This window comes from Chiloscyllium punctatum, chromosome 8 (assembly GCF_047496795.1).
Source record: "Chiloscyllium punctatum isolate Juve2018m chromosome 8, sChiPun1.3, whole genome shotgun sequence".
Lineage (NCBI taxonomy): Eukaryota > Metazoa > Chordata > Chondrichthyes > Orectolobiformes > Hemiscylliidae > Chiloscyllium > Chiloscyllium punctatum.
The window spans coordinates 73,694,518-73,718,068 of record NC_092746.1 but is presented as its reverse complement, the minus strand read 5'-3'; the positions used below and the strand labels follow the sequence as shown (position 1 = coordinate 73,718,068).

General features: G+C 40.4%; 1 protein-coding gene across 5 annotated transcripts in view; it reads left to right on the top strand.

The window, feature by feature from the left end:
* The window catches only part of cdk14 (cyclin dependent kinase 14), a 672,936-nt gene that overhangs the window by 378,130 nt on the left and 271,255 nt on the right, over nucleotides 1–23,551 (top strand). For all 5 annotated transcript variants that reach the window (XM_072575800.1, XM_072575798.1, XM_072575802.1 and 2 more), the window contains one exon: nucleotides 287–380. In XM_072575800.1, the coding sequence (XP_072431901.1) occupies nucleotides 287–380 (94 nt within the window). The remainder of the gene's footprint in view (nucleotides 1–286; nucleotides 381–23,551) is intronic.

Here is a 23,551-nt window from a genome sequence, read left to right as displayed (position 1 = left end):
CTCAAGAGGGTTCTTAATGGTTTACACTACACAGGTTGCTAAGTACAAATTACAATAATTATTTTTCTTCTTGACATTCAATTTTTTTAAAAAAGTGAGAATGTGATGTAATTTTTTTTTATAATTTAATACTATTGGGCAACAAGGGAGTACATTTATACTCCTGCTTCTTCTGTTTAAAATGTCACATTTTGTCATTATTTTCTGTCAACTACAGTGCTCATGTTTCAGCAATTTATAAATTGAACAAATTCATCATGTATTATTTTGTATTCTGTCTTTCCAGGGGTGTGGGCTGTATTTTTGTTGAAATGATTCAAGGAGTTGCTGCTTTTCCAGGAATGAAGGATGTTCAGGATCAACTAGAACGAATATTTTTGGTTAGTAGTTCTATACTGAATGTTTCATATGCGATAATAAACAAGGCATGGATATTTATTCTGCAATGTTCATTTTCACTCGATGCTTTTGAATGCTGAAACTGTGAATTTGATTTTGAGCATTATTATTTGGCCTGTGACATTCTGATCAATAGTCAAATGCTGCAGCCTTTAATATTTGGAATAAATCTTATTCAGTATCAACAGCTGCAGCAAATATTATCTTTGACTTAAAGATAGATTTGATGCCAGTATTATATTCCTTGCCTGTCAGCCAGCAAGTTCAGGTATCATCTCAGGGGCTTGAGCACTTTATCTCAGCTGAAAATGTGGTGCAGTATTCCACAATGCTATACTGTTGATGGTACCAGTTTTTTGGCTGAAATATTGAACATGCATCCTGTTTGCTCTCTTAGACAAATCCAGATGATCACATGACACATTTCAAGGAGTAACAGAAAGGTTTTCCGTTGTTCTGACCAGTATTATTCCTTCAACCAACACACACAAAATAAATCATCTGATTATTTATCTTATTTTTCTTTGTGGAAACATTATTTGCTGTAGCCAAAATGGCTGCCTCACTTCCCAATATTGTGACTGCTATTGGGCTATTTCTTTTTAATATCATGGAGGACCCCATCAAATTAACTAACTTCAATGCAAGATCAATAACAGTTTTTCTTATTTCAAGTCGGGAAAGATTGGAATCTGTTACTAGGAAAATTAAGTAACTTCACTGGTGAAGAATTTTAATATGCAAGGGTTAAAAACAAAAACTGAATAGTCTATAACTGTACAAATTATACTCTAATTGGCAGAATTAACATGAGGTAAATATGAGATAAGAAACTCTCCACAGAGAACATGATTCAGCAGTTGCGATCCGAACAAATCCCACAGATTTCTAAGCAACCATCCTGACACCAGTGACACTTTGTAGTACCCAACTGTATTAAAACTTTGAACTTGTGAAGGAGACAATCTGGATAGCATATTGGTACAGATAGAAGATTGACTGGCTAACAGCATGTAGACAGTAGGACTAAATGGTTGTTTACAGGCTGACAATTTCACAAATGGTATGCCAATGGGATCAGTGCTGGGGCCTCTTTACAATTTATAGAAATAATTTGGAAGATGGAACTGAAGGTATGGTAGTTAAATTTATTGATGACACAAAGGTAGGTGGAAAAGTAAGTTGTGTAAAGAATGTAAGGAACCATTAAAGGGATAGTGATAGGTTAAGTGAATGGGCATGGATCTGGTAAATGGAGTACAATGTGGGAAATTGTGATTTTTTTTTAAGAAAGTGCATCTAAATGATGAGAGGTTAGAGACCTCTGAGATGCAAAGAGGATGAATCCAAGAAGTTTGGTATGCAAGTGAAGCAAATAAACTGGAACGCTAAGATTAATGTTAGGTTCGATTGTTCGAGGAGTTAAATGCAGAGGTTTTGCTTCAGCTGTATAAGACATTGGTAAGACCATATCTGGACAATTATGTGCAGTACTGATCACTGTACTTACAGAAGGATATTAACATGCTGAAAACTCTTCCAAGAAGGTTTGAGACTGTGCTGTATCTGGAATGAGCAGTTGGTCTTTGGAGGATGGTTAGCCAAGTTAGCCTGTAGCCTTGAACTGAGAAGAGTTAGAGGTGACTTAATTGAAGCATACGAGAACCTGAGGGGATGTGACCAGGTGGATTTTGAAAGGAGTTTCCTCTTGTGGGAAAATCTAGAACAAGGAGTCATAGTTTTAAAAGGGGGGTCAGCTGGATGTCTTTGGAATTCCCTTTCTCAAGAAGCAGTGATTATGGAATCTTTAAATATTTTCAAGGCAGAGGTAGCTATGTTGTTGGTTCCCAAGGGGATGAAAGATTTTTTTAGATTCCCTACAGTGTAGGAACAGGCCCTTCGGCCCAACCAGTCCACACCGACCCTCCGAAGAGCAACCCACCCAGTCCCATTTCCCTATATTCACCCCTGACTAAGGCACGTAACTACGGGCAATTTAGCACGGCCAATTCACCTAACCTGCACATCTTTGGACTGTGGGAAGAAACCGGAGCAGCCAGAAGAAACCCACGCAGACACTGGGAGCATGTGCAAATTCTACACACAGTCACCAAGGCTGGAATTGAACCTGGATCTCTGGCACTCTGAGGAAACAGTGCTAACCACTGAGCCACCGTGCTGTGCCGCCCCTTAGGATTATTGAGGATAGGCAGGAATGTAGAGTTGAGGTTAAAATCTGATCAACATGATCTTATTGAATGGTGGCGCTGGCTTAAAGGGTTGAGTGGCCTACTGTTTTTTTTAATCTTCATATCTTTGAATTCATCCTTTTGTATTTATTCAAAGGTTGCTCTTCAAGTAGACAACCAAGAGAGATATATTTATCAATGGTGAGACTTGAGTTTAAACAGAAAACATTTTGTACCATGAGCCACCTGCATTAGTTGACTAAAAACCACAAGAACATTATGGATTAGGATGACCATTTGTCCATCTATGCAGAGGGTTCGTAATCTCATCCAATTATAGAATCCATTTTGTTTACAAATGGCTTGTATGACTGTACCAGTGAAAATTGTAGGCAAAAGTGAAGACTGCAGATACTGAAGATCAGAGTCGAGAAAAGCACAGCAGGTCAGACAGCATCCAAGGAGCAGGAGAATCAACGCTTCCGGCAAAAGCTCTCCATCAGGCTTTTGCCCGAAACATCGATTCTCCTGCTGCTCAGATGCTGCCTGACCTGTTGTGCTTTTCTAGCACCACACTCTCAACACTGAAAAATGTACTTGAAAGTGGAGCAGACTGACCCTTCACTGAAATTTGAGTATCTGTAAGGTCATTGTTTAACGTAAAAAGAATATTTTATTTGTGATATTTTTAAAAAGACCCTTTCGAGTAGTTCTTCTGCAGCTTGAATTGTTTTTTTTCCTTTTAGGTATAATAAACTTTGCTGTTTTGTTAGCAGTACATTTGGCAGCCTCTTGTGACTATTCAGTGACTGACCATTACGGTAAACAATTGCACCTACAAACATTATAGTCTGAGAAGCTAATCTCCACTGTGGAATCTGACTTGCCCACTATTTACTTCAACTGAGATCATAATATCAGTATGCAAAAAGCAGGACAAACCCAACCTATCCATTTACAACCCTGTCAATCCATTCTTGATCGTCACTACATGTTGGAAGTGTTGTTGACAATATTGTTGAATAGTCTTAATATTAACATGTTTGGTTTGGATTCCATTGGACACTCAGCTCCTGGTCTGGTTCCAGCTTGATCCAAGCATGGACGCAAGCAGAATTCCAGAGCTGAGGTGAGGGAGACTGCCCATCACATCAACTTTGCATTTGACAGATAATAGCATCAAGAAGGTGCCAGCAAAACTTGAGTCTGGGAACTGGGGAGAGGGAAATCTTGCTGCTGGTTTGAGTCATAGCTGACACAAAGGAAGACAGTTGTAGTTGTTGGAGGATGGTTGTCTCGGCTCCAGGACATCTCTGCAAAAGTTTCTAAGGGTATTTGTCCTTAGCTCAGCCATCCACAGCTGCTGCTGCAATGACCTTTGTTCTGTCACAAGATTAGAATGGGGGATGTTCACCAAGGTTTGCATTGTGTTTAACACCATTTGCAATGCCTCAGATATTGAAGCCATATGCATACTGTGACGATAAGAGCAGATCAGAGGCTGGGAATTCTGCAGCCAGTAATACTTTCTGACTCCTCCAAGCTTATCCATTTAGTACAGGGCTTGCTGAGGATGATTGCAGTTCCAGCAACACACACTTCAGCACCAGGAAAAAGTATTGTGTTTGATTGGCATTCAATCCAACACCTTCAAAGTTTACTTCCTTTATCATTGCCCTACAGTAGCAGCAGTGTTTATCATTTGCAAGATGCAATGCAACAAATCATCAAGATTTTTTCGACAGCATCTCTCAAATCTATTACCACTTACATTTGGAAGGACAAGGTTAGATGATTGGGAATAATACCACCTGCAAGTTCCCCTCCAGGCTACAAATCATTGTGCTGTTAGGTGCTGCGTAGAACTAAATATTGGCTCTCGGAGGCTTGGAAACATTTCATATCACAAGCACCAAGCTCTCATTACCAATTTCACCCCATCCCTGGCCATTTCATCCATAACTTTATACTCTCAACAAGTCCTGTAGAGGACCAAGCTAAACTTTGTCCTTGTCATGAGAAAGTATTCTGATTCCACATCTGTCGCATTGTCTGTCTGTCTGTCTGTCTGCCTTCCTCCCTGCCTCACCCATTTGCTGCTGAGACCATTGTCCCACCCTTTGGCACTTACTGAATTGGTTGTTGCAATCATCTCCGCAACCATGAATAAACTACAATCTCATCAAAGCCTCTGTTGCAAACACCCTGTTGTCTTCATCAAATGTACTCCTGCCATCACTTGCCGATCTGCAATAGCTTTTGATTCCTTGAGTTGATTTACTAAATCGCTCTTTCACTTTAAAATATTCAGCTTTGATTTGTTTTGAATTCACCATTTCATTGTGCAGTTGGCAGCTTTCTACCAACTGAACCCTAACCTCTTAAATTCCTTTCCTCTTGAGCCCATTCTTAAAATGTACCTGTTCAAAATAACTTTGTCATCTCACCTAACGTCTCCTCATTGACTTTATTCCTAGCATTGTCAGATTGTGCCTTTGGCAAGTACCTTTGAACATATCTGTTAAATATACTTTACAAGACCTGGATAGCTTTCTAGTTTGAACTGATAAGTGACAAGTAACATTCATGCCACACAAGTGCTCGGTTATGACTTTCTCCAGTGAAAAAATTTAAATATCCCCCTTGACATTCAATGCCATTGCTACTACTTAAACACTGTGCCCTTACCCCTTCGCTGTATCAATATCCTGAGGTTATGACTAACCTGAAACAACCGGCCTAAATGTGTTCATAAAATGCAACAAGAGCAATCAGAGGCTGGAAATTCCATGGCAGGTAACTTGCCTCCTAACTCCCCAAATTCTTTCCACTATCTACAGACTCACGTCAACAGTGTGATGAAATACTTCCCAGTTACTTGGGCCTGTACAGCATTAATAACAATTGAGAGTGCAACAGCCACTACCATCTCGAATAAAATAACTGATTTGCTCAGCACCTACCTATTCGCGACCTTAATCTTCACCACGAATGCACCATGGTAGCTGCTTATTATCTATAAGACACATTGCAGCGACTCTGTAAACCTTGATTGACAGCACCTTCCAAACCTGCAAACTATACCACTGAGAAGAGCAAGGGATAGCAGATATGTGGGGATATCACCACTTGCAAGTTTTCCTTTAAGTCTTTCACCATCCTGACTTGGAACTCTATCCTTGTTCTGTCATTGTGTTAAAACAAAAACCCGAAATGTTCTCATCATATGCTTGCCTCCACCAGATAGATTACAGTAGTTCAAGTAAATGGCTCATTACCACCTTTAACATGGACAAGTTAGAATGGGCAACAAGGGTTGGCTTTTTTGGTGACGTTGACATCCCATGCAAAAATAAAATGTAAAAATTGTTGATTGGAGTCTGATGGATGCTCAATACATGGCCCCTTGTACATCTTCTAAATATGCATTTTGCACAAATATGCATTTTTAATGTAGAAATTAATTAATTCAGCTGCTTCCTCAAAATCTATTCCTTAATTACATATTTCCACAAATAGTAGGCTTCATATTTTGATTAATAAGCAAGTTAACAGTTGGAAAAGGTGGAATAACACTGCACAAGTTTGCATTGAAGTTGTTTTTTTTTCCTACCCTTAACCCTCAAATTTTGCTGCAATATCATTCTACAGACATCAGTCTTGCATCACGTGATTCCAATTTTTAAAGCATTGTGTTTTTAAATGAATTATTTCAATACTTTATTAACAACATTAAGTGCATTCACCTATTTCTTCCTACACTGCCACATTCAAACTTGCCTTTTAGAATGCTGTAATGGTAAAAGAAGTACTAACAAAAACTATTTATTTTAATGTTGAACTGGGGACAGTAGTAATGAAGATGACATTCATTTTATCAAATCGTTTCCAGGCATACTGCAAAATAAATCTAAGCTGTAATTGCTTTCATTGACTAGATAAAGTAAAAATGCAGGGAGAGAGATTCATGAGAAAGGTGAGCATTTCTGCTAGTTTTTTCAAGATAATTAGATTTCCTTGTGGATCCTCCATTTGGACTGTACCAGATTGTGCCATTAATTCCTGCACCAATAACAAGGTTCACAGCAAATTATGCTCCTGTGGGAGTGCCCTAGCATATGTATATATTTTACAGTTGGAACATTCAGAGTGGAAGTAGATGTCTGCACATTTCAACAATGGCCTGATCAGAAAGAAGAAAGGAATGTGGATTTGGACAGGTCCCACAAGAGGAAATAACTAGCCGTTGATATGTGCTTACTGACTAGGCAATGGTTCTTTCGAAGCTAATTTATCAACAACATGTGATCCTGTTCACCATTATCCTTAAATAGCAGTAATTGACATTAATTGGCAGTATTACTTTGTGAGTAATTGAGTCAAAATTCAGACCACGTTTGAAAACAAAGTTGATTGATTCCTATCCCAATTAGTTTGTGGGAGGTTGTATATTTCAGTGTGAGCACCTTTTGAGTCACTGAAGGTGCAGGACGTGTCAGCACATATTTATTTCCTTTTCTAAAAATACATATTTCATCCTTGTTCCTGCTGTTGTCATCCACAACGTAATCTATTTTTAGTTTGTAGGAAAGGCCAGCCTGACTCTTCCATAATTGGAGCTAAGGTGAGATTGAGGTCTTATCCTCTGAATGGAACTGGTAAAGAGATTGTCCTTTAGTCCCAGGGTTTCGTTTGTAGCTTTCCTAAAACGAGAATGTGAGAGAGGAGAGCGCTGGTCCTCTGTGATTGTGAATTGCTATGTAGTGCTCCATCTGCTGACTGAAATAAGAACTGCCTAAACTTGCTCAAATTGCACATGTGTCAAAGTGCTCAACAAGGCTGAAGCACTTTTTTAAAAGAAAGTAATTGAACCCTTCAGAGGAGGAGTCCAGTACTTCTATTATTTGACTTACGTGGTTGTAAGCGTCTTCAAAACATGTGGTCAGAAGTCACACGAATCCAGGTTATAGTCTAACAAACGAAAACAGAAGTTGCTGGAAAAGCTCAGCAGATCTGGCAGCATGTCTGCAGAGAAATCAGAGTTAACGTTTTGGATCCGGTGACGACTCAAGAGGCTCTTCTGAGGAGAGGGTCACCGGATCCAAAACGTTAACTCTGATTTCTCTTCAGACATGCTGCCAGATCTGCTGAGCTTTTCCAGTAACTTCGGTTTTTGTTTCTGATTGACAACATTCACAAATCTTGCAGTTGTTATTATAGTCCGACAGGTTTATTTGAATTCCCAAACTTTCAGAGCTCTGTCCCTTGCTCATCTGGTGTTGTGTGATTTCTGACCTTGTCTGTGCCAGTCCAACACCGGCACCTCCACATCTTCAAAATAATGTATTAGTTTTATAATTTTCTCCAGTTTTCTTTGACCCCAGTCATGAGCTATTACTGTTTTCACCAATTCCTTTTGCAGTTTAGCACGTTTGGTCAACTAACTAATTGAGACACATAGATCAGAAAAGTTCTGTGTGCTCCCTACTCAGCATCAAATTTGTTGACTGACCTACAGTTGACTTTCAGTATTCTTGGCATGAGAAGGGGAAATGCAGCCAAGCCTCCCACTCCTATAGTTGGCAAGTCATGATCAGACTTCCTTGAAACAAAAATACATAAATCTTTCAGCATGATGCTTCATTATGCATTATGCCACTGTTTCAGAAATATTGCTGAAACAACATAGATTTGTACTTGGTTTTTTTCCTTAATCTTTCATAACTCACTCACTTTTCACAATGAATTAAAGAAAAGCTCGAGGACAATTTACAAAAGTTTATAAATTAACATTTGGAGTAATTTGAACGAGTTATGGAGGTAGGAGGAGAAACATCCCATGGCTGGCATGGACCAGTTTGGGCCAAAGGGCTGTCCCCGTGCTGTAGGACTCTGACTCGATGACCAAGTCAAAAAGTATAAGGTGAGAAAACAAGGTGTGAGTTAAAAGCAGTGATTCAAATTCGAGATTTGACTCAATTGGGCCCTTACTCCAACTCATTATAATCGCTCATCCACTGACCTGGTTCGTACCTGTCACCACCTCCAAACCACCTCTCCAGTACCCTAACTCACTCACCTATCTTACACAGTTGATTTCCCTTAGTCACTGTCAAAGACTCGTTGTACATCTGCCATATTTCGGGATTTAATGTTGCTAAAGGAGGGATTTATCCTCGCCTGTGATACTAATTGGAGGAAGGCTAATTTTGACGCTATTAGGCAGGAACTTTCAAAAGCTGACGGGGGAGCAGATGTTCACAGGTAAAGGGATGACTGGAAAATGGGAAGCATTGAGAAATGAGATAACGAGAGTCCAAAGACCGTATATTCCTGTTAGGGTAAAAGGAAAGGCTCGTAGGTGTAAGGAATGTTGGATGACTAGAGAAATTGAGGGTTTGGTTAAGAAAAAGGAAGATATAGACAGGATAGATCGGGTGAATCCTGAGAAGAGTATAAAGGCAGTAGGAGTATACTTAAGAGGGAAATCAGGAGGGCAAAAAGGGGACATGAGATAGCTTTGCAAATAGGGTTAAAGAGAATCCAAAGGGTTTTTACAAATACATTAAGGACAAAAGGGTTACTAGGGAGAGAATAGGGTGCCTCAAAGATCAGCAAGGCGGCTTTTGTGTGGAGCCGCAGGAGATGGCGGAGATACTAAACAAGTATTTTGCGTCAGTGTTTACTATGGAGAAAGACCTGGAAGGTATAGAATGTGGGGAAATAAATGGTGACCGCTTCAAAAATGTCCATATTATAGAGGAGAAAGTGCTAGATGTCTTGAAACGCATCAAGGTGTATAAATCCCCAGGACCTGATCAGGTGTACCCTAGAACTCTGTAGGAAGCTAGGGAAGTGATTGGGTCTTTTGCTGAAATATTTGTATCATTGATAGTCACAGGTGAGGTGCCAGAAGACTGGAGGTTGGCTCACTTACCATTACTTAAGAAAGGTAATAAGGACAAGCCAGAGAACTATAGACCGGTGAGCCCGCCATCGGTGGTGGACAAGTTGTTGGAGGGAATTCTGAGGGACAGGATGTACATGTATTTGGAAAGGCAAGGACTGATTAGAGATAGTCAACATGGCTTTGTGTGTGGGAAATCATGTCTCACAAACTTGATTGAGTTTTTTGAAGAAGTAACAAAGAGGATTGATGAAGGCAGAGCAGTAGATGTGATCTGTATGGACTCCAGTAAGGTGTTTGACAAGATTCCCCATTGGGAGACTGGTTAGCAAGGTTAGATCTCATGGAATACAGGGAGATCTAGCCATTTGGATACAGAACTGGCTCGAAGGTAGAAGACAGAGGAGGGTTGTTTTTCAGACTGGCGGCCTGTGACCAGTGGAGTACCACAAGGATTGGTGCTGGGTCCACTACTTTTCATATCCAAATCATTGATGTAAATGATGAACATAGAAGGTATAGTTAGTAAGTTTGCAGATGACACCAAAATCGGAGGTGTAGTGGACAGCGAAGAAGATTACCTCAGATTACAATGAGATTTTGATCCAATGGGCTGATGGACTTCAATTTAGATAACTGCAAGGTGCTGCATTTTGGGAAAGAAAATCTTAGCAGGACTTATACACTTAATGGTAAGGTCCTAGGGAGTGTTGCTGAACAAAGAGACCTTGGAGTGCAGGTTCATAGCTCCTTGAAAGTGGAGTCGCAGGTAGATAGGATAGTGAAGAAGCCATTTATATGCTTTCTTTGATTGGTCAGAGCATTGAGTGTCAGAGTTGGGAGGTCATGTTGCGGCTGTACAGAACATTGGTTAGGCCACTGTTGGAATATTGCGTGCATTTCTGGTCTCCTTCCGATCAGAGAAATGATGTGAAGCTTGAAAGGGTTCAGAAAAGATTTCCAAGGATGTTGCCAGGGTTGGAGGATTTGAGCTATGAGGAGAGGTTGAATTGGCTGGGGCTGTTTTCCCAGTGTCAAAGGCTGAGGGGTGACCTTTATAGAGGTTTATAAAATCATGAGAGGAATGGATAGGATAAATAGACAAAGTCTTTTTCCTGGGGTGAGGGAGTCCAGGACTGTAGGGCATAGGTTTAGAGTGAGAGGAGAAAAATATAAAAGGTAGCGATAAAAAATATCTCTCCACCATGGAGCTTCCTGCCTCTATTCCTGATGAAGGGCTTTTGCCTGAAACGTCGATTTTCCTGCTCCTCAGATGCTGCCTGACCTGTTGTGCTTTTCTAGCACCACTCTGATCTAAACTCTGGTTTCCAGCATCTGCAGTCCTCACTTTTGCCTGTAATCTTAGAATAATCAGTTGCATGTTTTAATCATAGATGAGGAGGAATTTCTTTTCTTAGTGTTGACAGTCTGGAATTCAGAGGCTTGTTGAGGCTGGGTCATTAGTTATGTTCAAGGCTGAAAAAGGCAGATCTATAATCAGTAGGGAAATTGAGGACTCTGGGTGAAAGGCAGGAAAGTAGAGTTGAGGACCATCAGATGAGCCATAATCTCATTGAATGGTGAAGCAGAGTTATTGGGATGAATGGCCTACTCCGTTTCTATGTCTTGTGGCTTTATGATCACTGCTGCCTCATAGCACCTTTGCTATGAGGCCATTAATCAATCCTATCTGATTGGGTTAGATCTAGTATGCACGGCCAGCTTTCTTGTTGACTCCAGAACGTGCTGCCCTAAGAAACTGCCTTTTCACTCGTCTGATTTTTCCAGTCTGTATCGAGATTAATATCCTTATGATTACTTGTGTACCTTTCTGACCAGTTCCTATGTCTGTCTTCCTTCCTACTCAAGTAGGAGTTAATCAACAGATAAGACTGGAGGTTACAAAAAGTACCGTAAATACTTGTGTAAAAGTCGATCTCATGTAAAGGTCAACCCCTACTTGTGGCCCAAAAAAATCAGGAGTTTTTCATATACCTCGTGTAAAAGTCGACCCTAGTTTTTCAGGGTCTCTTCCTGACCATATATACTTGGATACTACCCAAAATGTACCGTATAGTTACCTCAAAATTTCATTACCGGTAGAAGAAAGTGTTGGTATTTACCGATAAATTACAGAACTAAGGTGTATTGGGGCAGCTCGGTGGCACAGTGGTTAGCACTGATGCCTCACAGCGCCAGAGACCCGGGTTCAATTCCCACCTTGGGCAACTGTCTGTGTGGAGTTTGCACTTTCTCCCTGCGTGAGTTTCCCCTGGGGGGGGTTGTCCGGTTTCCTCCCACAATCCAAAGATGTGCGGTTAGGTGAATTAGCCATGCTAAATTGCCAGTAGTGTTAGGTAAAGGGGTAAATGTATGAGAATGGGTCTGGGTGGGTTGCTCTTCGGAGGGTCAGTGTTGGGCCGAAGGGCCTGTTTCCACACTGTAAGTAATCTAATCTAATCTATGGTAAGAGATTTAATATGATGAAGCAAGCTGCGGTAAATGTGTACTCTTCACGGTTGCCTTTTGATGGTCATGCTTTTGAACACTGTAGGCTACTGGTAAATTATGGCACTAAGTTGTGTGGCGTCCTGACCACCTGCTGGTATGTCTATTAACTTTTGTACATATGTGTCGACCTGTATGCACTTTACGGTATTGGTGACTAGAATAAGGTACGACAGCACCGTTCTACCATAGCAGGCAGAGTGGAGATAGTTATTTTGGAGATAAATATTCAATAATGGCCATAATTCATTTTTTCTTTTGCTGTTTGTTATTTTACACAGGGATCTGACTCTTGTTTTTCCATTTTTTGACTCATGCCCTGGATGAATATAATTCCCTTGGAAACAATACTCTTGTTTTAGTCAACCCCCTAATTTCAGCATAAAAAAGTTTTTTTTTAAAAAAAAGTCTTTTACACAAGTATGTATGGTATAAAAGGATAAAATGTATCTGAATGTACATAGCACTTGAAACAAAATAAATAAACTGAGAGTGTAATTAGTGGAGAAGAATGATGTGGTAGCCATTAGAGAAACATGGTTGCAGGGTTATAATATTGTCACTGTTTAGGGGTCTATCTACCACTCCCACAAGTGGTGACTTGCCAGTTTCCTGAACTTTGCTCACTCTCCTGTATTCTGCTAATACCATATGAATTAAATGAGCTACTTCACCTTTTGTTGGTTTGCTGAGCTTCCTAATTGTCATGTACTCTTTAATATTCAGGTTCCAATCTGTGTTGTCCTGTAGCCATGTTTCAGTAATGGCTACTATTTCATTTTTTTTCTCTCCTAATTACACTCTGTTATTTGTTTGGTTTCACATGCTATGTACAGACATTATATCATTTTATGCTTTATGTAACCTATAGACTTATCTGTTGATTTATTCCTAGATTGGTAATCTGTATGCCTTCCTGTTTTCATATCATGTTCCATATTACCCACATATACTCATGTATAGATCGAATTTTGAAGATTTTTAAATTAAAATTAGGGGGTCAACTAATATACGAGGTATTGTTTTAAAGGGGATGAAATTCCTGCTTGGTATAAGTCAAAAATGGACAAACAAGAGCCAGATCTCTCGGTAAAATAATAAACAACAAAATGAAACAATAATGGCCATAATATTTATTTACAAAATAACTGTCACCATTCTGCCTGCTACGGTAGAGTAGTATAGTAGTCCCCTCGTATCTGCTGGGGTTACATTCCAAGACCTACCGTGGAAGGCCAAAACTGCAGATAGGTGCAAACCCATTCATTTAAGTAGGAAATTTACCTTCCCCAGCAGCCCCCGGTCCTGGTTCACAGTGATATGTTTGGGCCATGGTAAACTGAAGGTAACTGAAACTGCAGAAACCAACTCCTTGGCTACAACGGTTACCCTGTACTGTCATACCATTGTAATAATTCTGAAGACCTGGAATGGACCATGATGGCTGGCAGACTGGCAAACCCGGAATGGAGTGGTATAGCCAGCAGATTGGGAAGCCGGAGCGGAGCACAATGGGCAGGCACACTATTGATCTGTAACTGTGAGGAACTAGGGTTGACTTATACACGAGATATATGGAAAATACAAGAATTTTAGCCAAAAATAAGGAGTCAACTTATACATGAGATTGACCTGTATGCAAGTATATGCGGTAATACCATTTTTATTACTGTTTCTATACTTTTGATTTATCACATCTTTACATGTTTGATCCCTTGTCAACACTATTTAGGTTAAAACCCTGTTCTGCTTCCTTCATTTAAGTGTTTTGCTCTAACCTGGTCTCAGCATAATTTAAGTGTATTCTGTCCTAAGGGTACAGCCCCTACTTTCCCCAGTGTAGCTATCAGGGCTTCACACATGGAAGCTAATATTATTGCACTTATCTTTGAGCTTTGTATTTATTTCTCCAAATTTATGTGCTCTATGTCAAGCCAATTTGCATGTGGCTCAGCTAATACCTCCAGCGAATATCACTTTTTACAGACTCTGCTTAATTTGTTGCCTATTTCTCATACCAGCTGTGTTAAACCTCTTTCCTTGTCCCACCCATGTTGGTACTTAAATGGGTCATGATGGCTGGATCCTCCCCTACTCTGCAGCCCTAAGCAGATAGGGGCATAGGAACAGGAGTAGACATAGGAACAGGAGTAGGCCCTTCTGTCCTATTCCACAATTTAATAAGATCATGGCTGATCTGTGGCCTAACTCTATACACCTGTCTTTGTCCTGTATCTCTCAAGTTTTCCTTAACAAAGGTATTATTTATCTCAGATCTAAAATTGACAATGCCCTTAAACCTGGAGTCTGGTAGGCATCAAAGACTCATGCTCTTTATTGCAGAAAGCCCCAGTTCTGCACATCATCACCTAATGATTGACCCTTCCATAGGCTCTGCAAATTGATCCATGAGCAGGACACTTTCTTCTGTCTATGAATTCCAGTGGTCATTGGGTGATTATTTGGTTAGAAATGGTGTGCAGAGATATGGGGAAAAGGCAGGAGATTGGCAGTGGGTCGTAGAATTGGTGCAGGTGTGATGGGCTGAATACACTCCTTCTGCACTGTTACAATTCTGTCATCCACAGTTTCTGCACATCTTTTTCTCAATGTATCATCTTTTGTCTCTGTTTGACAGTAGCAACTGTCGCATGATACCTTTTGCTTGACCATTCTGAAGGCAAACCATTTAGATATTTCGTAGCCTTGCTGGTCTGTTTTTGTGCCAAATCATATTGTGAACTCTTCCTTTGCAATTATTAGCTCCCTGTCTTTCAGGATGTGTTGAACCCCAGATTAGTTAATTTATCAGTCTTCTGTTTGTGTCCTACTTTTACCAGCTGCATATTTCCATTCATGACCACATTTATGGGGAGGCAATGGCTTGGTGGTATTATCACTAAACTATTAATCCAGCAATTCAGCTTTAATCAGAAATCTGTCATCCTTTGTCTGGTCTTGCTCACCATGTGACTCCAGACCCATGATAATATGGTTGACTCTTAGCTCCCCTCTGGGCAATTAAGGATGAGCAATAAATACTGGTCTAGAAATACCCACATCCCATGATGTTTTTAAAATGGTTACCTTCAGTTTCATCTATATCCCATTTAAGGTTTTGAACATGATACTGGTAATTACTGATTTTATTTTGTTGATTGTTTTAAAAGTTAGACTTGTATTTTTGCTGTTACCTTCTGTGTGACCCCAACTGTTAAATAAATTTAATGCTGGACCTCCTAGCTATATCGCTGGCTCTCACTTTGTTAGGAGCAATTTTTAGGTATGGGCTGAAAATCAACCTGCATTTTGTTTGTTTCGCAAATGCCTCTATGATATCATCAGCCCCCAAATTATTGTGGGACACAACTGTGTTCATTCCTGTGCAGGTGGATATTCCTGGTTATTCTTTAAGAAGTGAGTCAGTGAAAATACAATTGTGTGTGAATTCCAGTTATTACAATTCAAATGATGACTGTAAGATTATTCCTTCATTTGCCATTGTTGAACCCCCTCAATTAGATAGCATTCGTGCAGCTTGCTCTTACATATCCATTATTCTGTTCCAAACAAAGATCTCTGAATAGTGTTGACTTGCTCATAGCAACCTAACCTTTACAAATGCGTATTTTCTTTAGTGTGCGGAGGCAGCCATTCTGAAACCACAATCTTTCGTCTTCAGCAATCTGTATGTGGTTTCTAATTAAGTGACAGAATATTTTCAATCTCTTATGAATTCCAAGGCTTGCTTTCCCCTCAAAGTTGCATGAGTTCTCGAGACAGATTTGGGAACACTTGTCCCATTTCCTGCTTAATTTGAAAAGGGAAAGCAGCTGTCTCAGATCTTGTTATCAAGTATTGATTTAATCCTTTAAGGACTGGGACAAACCACAAAATAGGATTTAATTTGCATAGATTTTTTTTCGAGAATGTTATGGATGCAGAGTCTTAAATGGTTACATATCCATTTGCAAATGTGAGAAGGTTTTGTAGCTGATTTTTATAAAGCAACTTTCAGGTTCCTGCTGGGGAGGTGTACATGCTGGCTGAGAAATCAGGGGGACAGTATTGCGCTCTCTTCAGTGCAAGTTCCCCTCTGGGGCATGCTTTGTATGTAAGAACAGAAGTCCCTCTTGGAAGAAATTGGAAAGCAATTTCTTCACTTCCACCATGCCCCCTCCCCAAGCATCACAAATCAAATCAACATCCTCATTCGCTTTCCTCTTTGTGCATTCTTTCCTTTTTGCTCTGTGCAACCATTCTTTGCTTTTGCTATTGTTCACTTTCAAACTCCTTCTCTCATCTAACCTCTTCCTCCTCAGTTTCTTTTTTCCCAACGGTTCCCATTCTTTTGCCCCCTTCCATACAAACTTTTGTTCATCCATTCTTCCTCCATCAACACTCTCTCCCTTTGCCAATGCCCACCTGGATCCAGTTATCCCTTAGTGCCATTCAGTATTATAAGGGCCAACAAAAATGTTGATATCATTTTGAACTTGTCAAGTCTTTGACGTGAAAATGAATAAACAAAGGCAGAGTCAATGATTAAGTGAAGTCTTGCCCTTATATATCAGGAGCAGCAAAAAAAATCTCTTTTATTTTCTGTGTAGAATTTCTCTTGATAACTAAATACTTATTCATTGTGTTGTGGTTATTTTTGCAGTCTGCCTACAATTGGTTATAAAATTTATAATGGACTTAATTTTTGATACATTGCAATGACAATACAAATCCTTGGAGGTGCAGATAACTGTAATCAAGGCTTTAGGCTTAATAGGAGAAAGTGAGGACTGCAGATGCTGGAGATCAGAGCTGAAAATGTGTTGCTGGAAAAGTGCAGCAGGTCAGGCAGCATCCAAGGAGCAGGAGAATCGACATTTCGGGCAAGAAGGGCTTATGCCCGAAACGTCGATTCTCCTGTTCCTTGGATGCTGCCAGACCTGCTGCGCTTTTCCAGCAACACATTTTCAGCTTTAGGCTTAATAGCACTGCCTGAAAATAAAAACCCTGTTCATGACTGACCCTGCATGCTGATAGACATCATCAATTGCTGTCTAGATGAGCAAAGCAGATATATAGGAGACTGTGAGGTCTGCAGATGCTGGAGATCAGAGTTGAGAGTGTGTTGCTGGAAAAGCACAGCAGGTCATAGATTTTCCTGCTCCTCGGCTGCTGCCTGACCTGTGATTTTCCAGCAACACACTCTCCAAAGCAGATATATAATTGAGCGTAAATGACAAACAATATCTTCTCAGTCAAAGTTAGGCTCAGGATAGCCAGGAATGGTTGGGTATTGTTGAATGCATATATGTTTACTTTGGCCAATCATGTGACAGTCATGGGGGAGCTGAGACCAAGTACAACTTCCTGGTCAGTTGTGGTTAGCTGACAGGGATAACTGGATCCAGGTGGGATTTGGCAAAGGGAGAGGGTGTTGATGGAGGGAGAATGGATGAACAAAAGTTTGTATGGAAGGGGGCAAAAGAATGGGAATCGTTGGAAGAAAGAAACCTAGGAGGAAGAGGTTAGATGAGAGAAGGAGTTTGAAAGTAAACAATAACAAAAGTAAAGAATGGTTGCACAGAGCAAAAAGGAAAGAATACATAAAGAGGAAAGCGAATGAGGATGTTGATTTGCTTTGTGATGGTTGGGGAGGGGGCATGGTGGAAGTGAAGAAATTGCTTTCCAAGCATGTTTTAATGCAGCAATAAGTGCAAAAGTTGCTCCTGAAGAGTGTGGGAGATTGTATTGGAATGCCACTCAGTTGGGTGGCAAAGGTGGAAAGGGCAATTTGAGAAGTTGTGAAGCTATTACTCAATCAAAGGTTTAGAATACTTGGAATATTTATATTATAGCTGTAGGTGAGAGCTGAATAGACGGACATGATTACATGATCAGAAATTAATCCCCAAACAGGAAATTACTTGGAGGTTGCTTAGAAAGGTACAAATCCGAGCAATAGTTGATACCCTCTGATTATAAGTGCTATTGGGGTCACGTCTTGTCTCTTCTATCACTGACACATACCAGTGGCTGAACTGTCTTTCATTCTTCACTTATGTCAAATCTTTTTATCTATAGTTCGCACACAGGTCTATCTTTTAGTTTTGATACACTTTATGCCAGATCAAACCAGAACTTTGCTTACTGTCAAACTGCAGGAGTCCAGTCAGTTTACCAAGTCTCAAGATAGTGGCTTTTAAAGTAGAAGTTTAGGTTAAATGTAACGATTCTCCATTTCCCACTTTCCAATACCAATAAGTACCAGATAGGTAGTATCATCACGCCATGCATTGTGACTGTTTAAAATGGAGCTTGAATTCTAGAAACAGTATAAAGCTAAAAGACAAGCAAGTTGTGAACTTCAGTCCCAGAACACACTTCTACAACAACAATAATAAGGCTATGATTTAAAAATTTAAATTTCACTTGATCCGGAAAAGTAACGGCCCTGATGTTATGGCCTATATGGCATCAACAACCCTATTGTTAGAAAATACTGAAAGCCTGATGTAATTTCACAGCTTGTATCATGGAAGGTCCTTTCTTAAATGACGATTCTAGTCTGTGTGCAGGTCCCATCAATCCTAAATACCATGAAATACTGTATTGGTATTTGTGACTCAAACCACTTGATCAATCTCCTTGATCAAATAGGCTGAGGTGTTTGATTTAGATAAATGTGAGCTGCTACAATCTGGAAAGGTAAATCAGGGTACGACTTGTACAAATCAGAATGGTGTGTTGCTTCCCTGGTGCCAGGATCAAGGATGTCTCTGAGATGGTGCAGAATGTTCTCAAGGGGGAGAGGGGGTCATTGTCCACATTGGAACCAACAACACAGGAAGGGAAAAGGTTGAGATTCTGAAGGGAGATTACAGAGAATTAGGCAGGAATTTAAAAAGGTCATCGAGAGTAGTAATATCTGGAGTACTCCTGGTGCTACGAGCTAGTGAGGGCAGGAATAGGAGGATAGAGCAGATGAATACATGGCTGAGGAGCTGGTGTATGGGAGAAGGATTCACATTTTTGGATCATTGGAATCTCTTTTGGGGTAGAAGTGACCTGTACAAGAAGAACGGATTGCACCTAAATTGGAAGGAGACTAATATACTGGCAGGGAAAGTTGCTAGAACTGCTTGGGAGGATTTAAACTAGTAATGTGGTGGGGTGGGACACAGGGAGACAGTGAGGAAAGAGATCAATCTGAGATTGGTACAGTTGAGAACAGAAGCAAGTCGAATAGTCAGGGCAGACAGGGACAAAGCAGAGAACAAGGTAGGACTGTTAAATTAAACTGCATTTATTTCAATGCAAAAGCCTAACAGGGAAGGCAGATGAACTCAGGGCATGGTTAGGAACATGGGACTGGGATATCATAGCAATTACAGAAACATGGCTCAGGGATGGACAGGACTGACAACTTAATGTTCCAGGATACAATTGCTACAGGAAGGATAGAAAGGGAAGCAAGAGGGGTGGTGAGTGGCGTTTTTGAAAAGGGATAGCATTACAGCTGTGCTGAGGGAGGATATTCCTGGTAATACATCCAGGGAAGTTGTTTGAGTGGAACTGAGAAATAAGAAAAAAATGATCACCTTATTGGGATTATATTATAGACCCCCTAACAGTCAGAGGAAAATTGAGAAACAAATTTATAAGAAGCTCTCAGCTATCTGTAAGAATAATAGGATGATTATGGTAGGAGATGTTAACTTTCCAAACATAGACTGGGACTGCCATAGTGTTCAAAGTTTAGATGGAGAGGAATTTCTTAAGTGTGTACAAGAAAATTTTCTGATTCAGTATGTGGATGTATTTACTAGAGAAGGTGCAAAATTTGACCTACTCTTGGGAAATAAGGCAGGGCAGGTGACTGAGGTGTCAGTGGGGGAACACTTTGGGGCCAGCGACCATAATTGTATTAGATTTAAAATAGTGATGGAAAAGGATAAACCTACTGCTCCTCGGATGCTGCCTTATCTGCTGTGCTTTTCCAGCACCCCTCTAACCCAGATCTAAAAGTTGAAGTTCTAAATTGGAGAAAGACCAATTTTGACAGTATTAGGCAAGAACTTTCAAAAGCCGATTGGAGGCAGATGTTCACAGGTAAAGGGACGGCTGGAAAATGGGAAGGCTTCAGAAGTGAGCTAACAAGAATCCAGAGAAAATATATTCCTGTCAGGGTAAAAGGAAAGGCTGGTAGGTATAGGGAATGCTGGATGACTAAAGAAATTGAGGGTTTGGTTAAAAAGAAGGAAGCATATGTCGGGTATAGACAGGATAGATCGACTGAATCCTTAGAATATAAAGACAGTAGGAGTATACTTGAGGGAAATTAGGAGGGCAAAAAGGGGATTGAGATAGCTTTGGCAAATAGAATTAAAAAGAATCCAAAAAGTTTTTGCAAATACATTAAAGACAAAAGGGTAACTAGGGAGAGAATAGGGCCCCTCAAAGATCAGCAAGACAGCCTTTGTGTGGAGCCGCAGGAGGTGGGGGAGATACTAAACGAGTATTTTGCATCAGTATTTACTGTGGAAAAGGATTGGAAGATATAGAATGTTAGGACATAGATGACGACATCTTGAAAAATGTCCATATTACAGAGGAGGATGTCTTGAAATGCATAAATCCCTAGGACCCTGATCAGGTGTACCCTAGAACTCTGTGGGAAGCTCAGGAAGTTATTGCTGGGCCTCTTACTGAGATATTTGTATCATCGATAGTCACAGGTGAGATGCTGGAAGACTGGAGGTTGGCTAACGTGTGCCAGGGAATTATAGACCAGTGAGCCTGACATCGGTGGTGGGCAAGTTGTTGGAGGGAATCCTGAGGGATGGATGTACATGTATTTGGAAAGGCAAGGACTGATTAGGGATAGTCAACATGGGTTTGTGCGTGGGAAATCATATCTCACAAACTTGATTGAGTTTTTTGAAGAAGTAGCAAAGAGGATTGATGAGGGCAGAGCAGTGGATGTGACCTGTATGGATTTCAGTATCGTGTTTGACAAGGTTCCCTGTAGAAGACTGGTTATCAAGGTTAGATCTCACTGAATACAAGGAGATCTAAACATTTGGAGACAGAATTGGCTCAGTTCTGGCTCAAACATAGAAGACAGAGGGTGGTGGTGGAGGGTTGTTTTTCAGACTAGAGGCTTGTGACCAGTGGAGTGTCACAAGTGTTGGTGCTGGGTCCACTACTTTGGTCATTTTATAGAAATGATTTGGATGTGAGCATAAGAGGTAGAGTTAGTACATTTGCAGATGACACCAAAATTGGAGATGTGGTGGACAGCAAAGAAGGTTACCTCAGATTACAACAGGATCTTGACCAGATGGGTCAATGGGCTTAGATGGGGCAGATGGAGTTTAATTCAGATAAATGTGAGGTGCTGCATTTTGGGAAAGCGAATCTTAGCAAGACTTATACACTTAATGGTAAGGTCCTAGGGAGTGTTGCTGAACAAAGAGACCTTGGAGTGCAGGTTCATAGCTCCTTGAAAGTGGAGTCGCAGGTAGATAGGATAGTGAAGAAGGCGTTTGGTATGCTTTCTTTTATTGGTCAGAGTATTGAGTACAGGAGTTGGGAGGTCATGTTGTGTCTGTACAGGACATTGGTTAGGCCACTGTTGGAATATTGCGTGCAATTCTGGTCTCCTTCCTACCGGAAAGATGTTGTGAAACTTGAAAGGGTTCAGAAAAGATTTCCAAGGATGTTGCCAGGGTTGGAGGATTTGAGCTATAGGGAGAGGCTGAACAGGCTGGGGCTGTTTTCCCTGGAGTGTCGGAGGCTGAGGGGTGACCTTATAGAGGTTTATAAAGTCATGAGGAGCATGGATAGGATAACTAGATAAAGTCTTTTCCTTGGGGTGTGGGAGTCCAGAACTTGACGGCATAGGTTTAGGGTGAGGGTGGAAAGATATAAGAGACCTACGGGGCAACTTTTTCATGCAGAGGGTGGTACGTGTATGGAATGAGCTGCCAGAGGAAATGGTGGAGGCTGCTACAACTGCAGCAGTTAAAAGGCATCTGGATGGGCATAGGAAGGGTTTAGGGGATATGGGCCAAGTGCTGGCGAATGGGACTAGATTAATTTAGAATACCTGGTCAGCATGGATGAATTGGACCAAAAGGTCTGTTTCCATGCTGTACACCTCTGTGACTCTATTTGTGAAAATGTGTTGTCTATTTAGGAGTCGTTGTGAGGACATTGCATGAGTGAAATATTTTTATCGCCATCTACTTTCAGGATTGGGAAATACATCAAGTCTGACAATTTGACCATTTTCTTTTGCTTTCAGAAAATCCACCTGTCTCTTTATACCCCCTTAAGCCATCCTATTTTATTCATTTATACTTGCTTCAGTTGGCATATTCTGGGAACTTGTTTAACAATGATCTCATTTGCAAATTTAGCTGATTCCTCTTTTTGTCTTAATTTTTTTGAGTTGTATCTCCTGCTGTTAAAATGCACTTTGTCAGTGTTTAATGCATTTTTGTCAGGTTCTTTCAGTCTCAAACTTTAATTAAGACACCTTTCAATCTATTTTCTGTATAAGATTTATATGAAAGTTGATTAGCAGTGCTTCAAAACAGCAGTTTAACCCGACAGTTCAGATGGCATCACAGCAGGAAATGTATCACCTTAAAGGGTTTATGAATGTGAATAGGACTCTAAGATTGAACAATTCCCCTGCTCACAGTTCTACTTATCTGATTTAGTAAACTAATTGGTACCCTTGGTATTTGTGCTCTCAACCATTTAAATAATTTTACACTTATTTTCCTGTAACAGAAAATCCTGGTTTCTTCTGTTTGTCTTCCCCTTTTTCTGATTCCATCTTGTTACTTTTTGCTTCTCTCACCTGTCGTAATCTGCATCTTTGTCACTTCTGTCTTTATTTAGTCTCTTTCCGTAAATACGTTTCACTTCTCGTGCACGCTTCCATTTCTGTCAGCCATTTCCTTTGCATTTGCCACAGACATCTCAAGGCCCACATGTCTGCTAGGCCCAAAAATTGTTTGTTTCTCCTGCAAAAAAAAATTCCCATTCTACAGTTCCATCAGTTTCTGTGTTTCTCTATTGATCTTTTTTCTTATTTTACTTTCTCCTCCCCCTCCAACTTTTCTGTTATCGCCAATCCTTTTCCTAATTATGTCTTTGGCGTTGTAGATTGTAAACTCTTGTTCCTTTACTCATATTGTTTGTAGATTTATATGTCCAAGCAAGATAGTTGAAACATGGACGATGGACTTAGTAATGCATTGCAAAATGTATAAGGGATTGGGAAAATTGGCCAGCAGGAAGGGCTTTGAGAAAGTACAGAACAAAGAGGAGTTGGTCAGAGATTGAGAGGGACTGACCTTGAGAGATATATGTCCCTATGCTCTTAATTTGGATTCCTGGCTGTTTATGGCTCCTGGGGACTGTTGTGCATAAATTTGAGATAGACTCCCCACAAGGTCTGCTGAGCATCACAGCAGGCGAGTTAAAAGGCCAGTGCCAGTTGGATACAATCTCATCCAAGTTATATTCCAACATT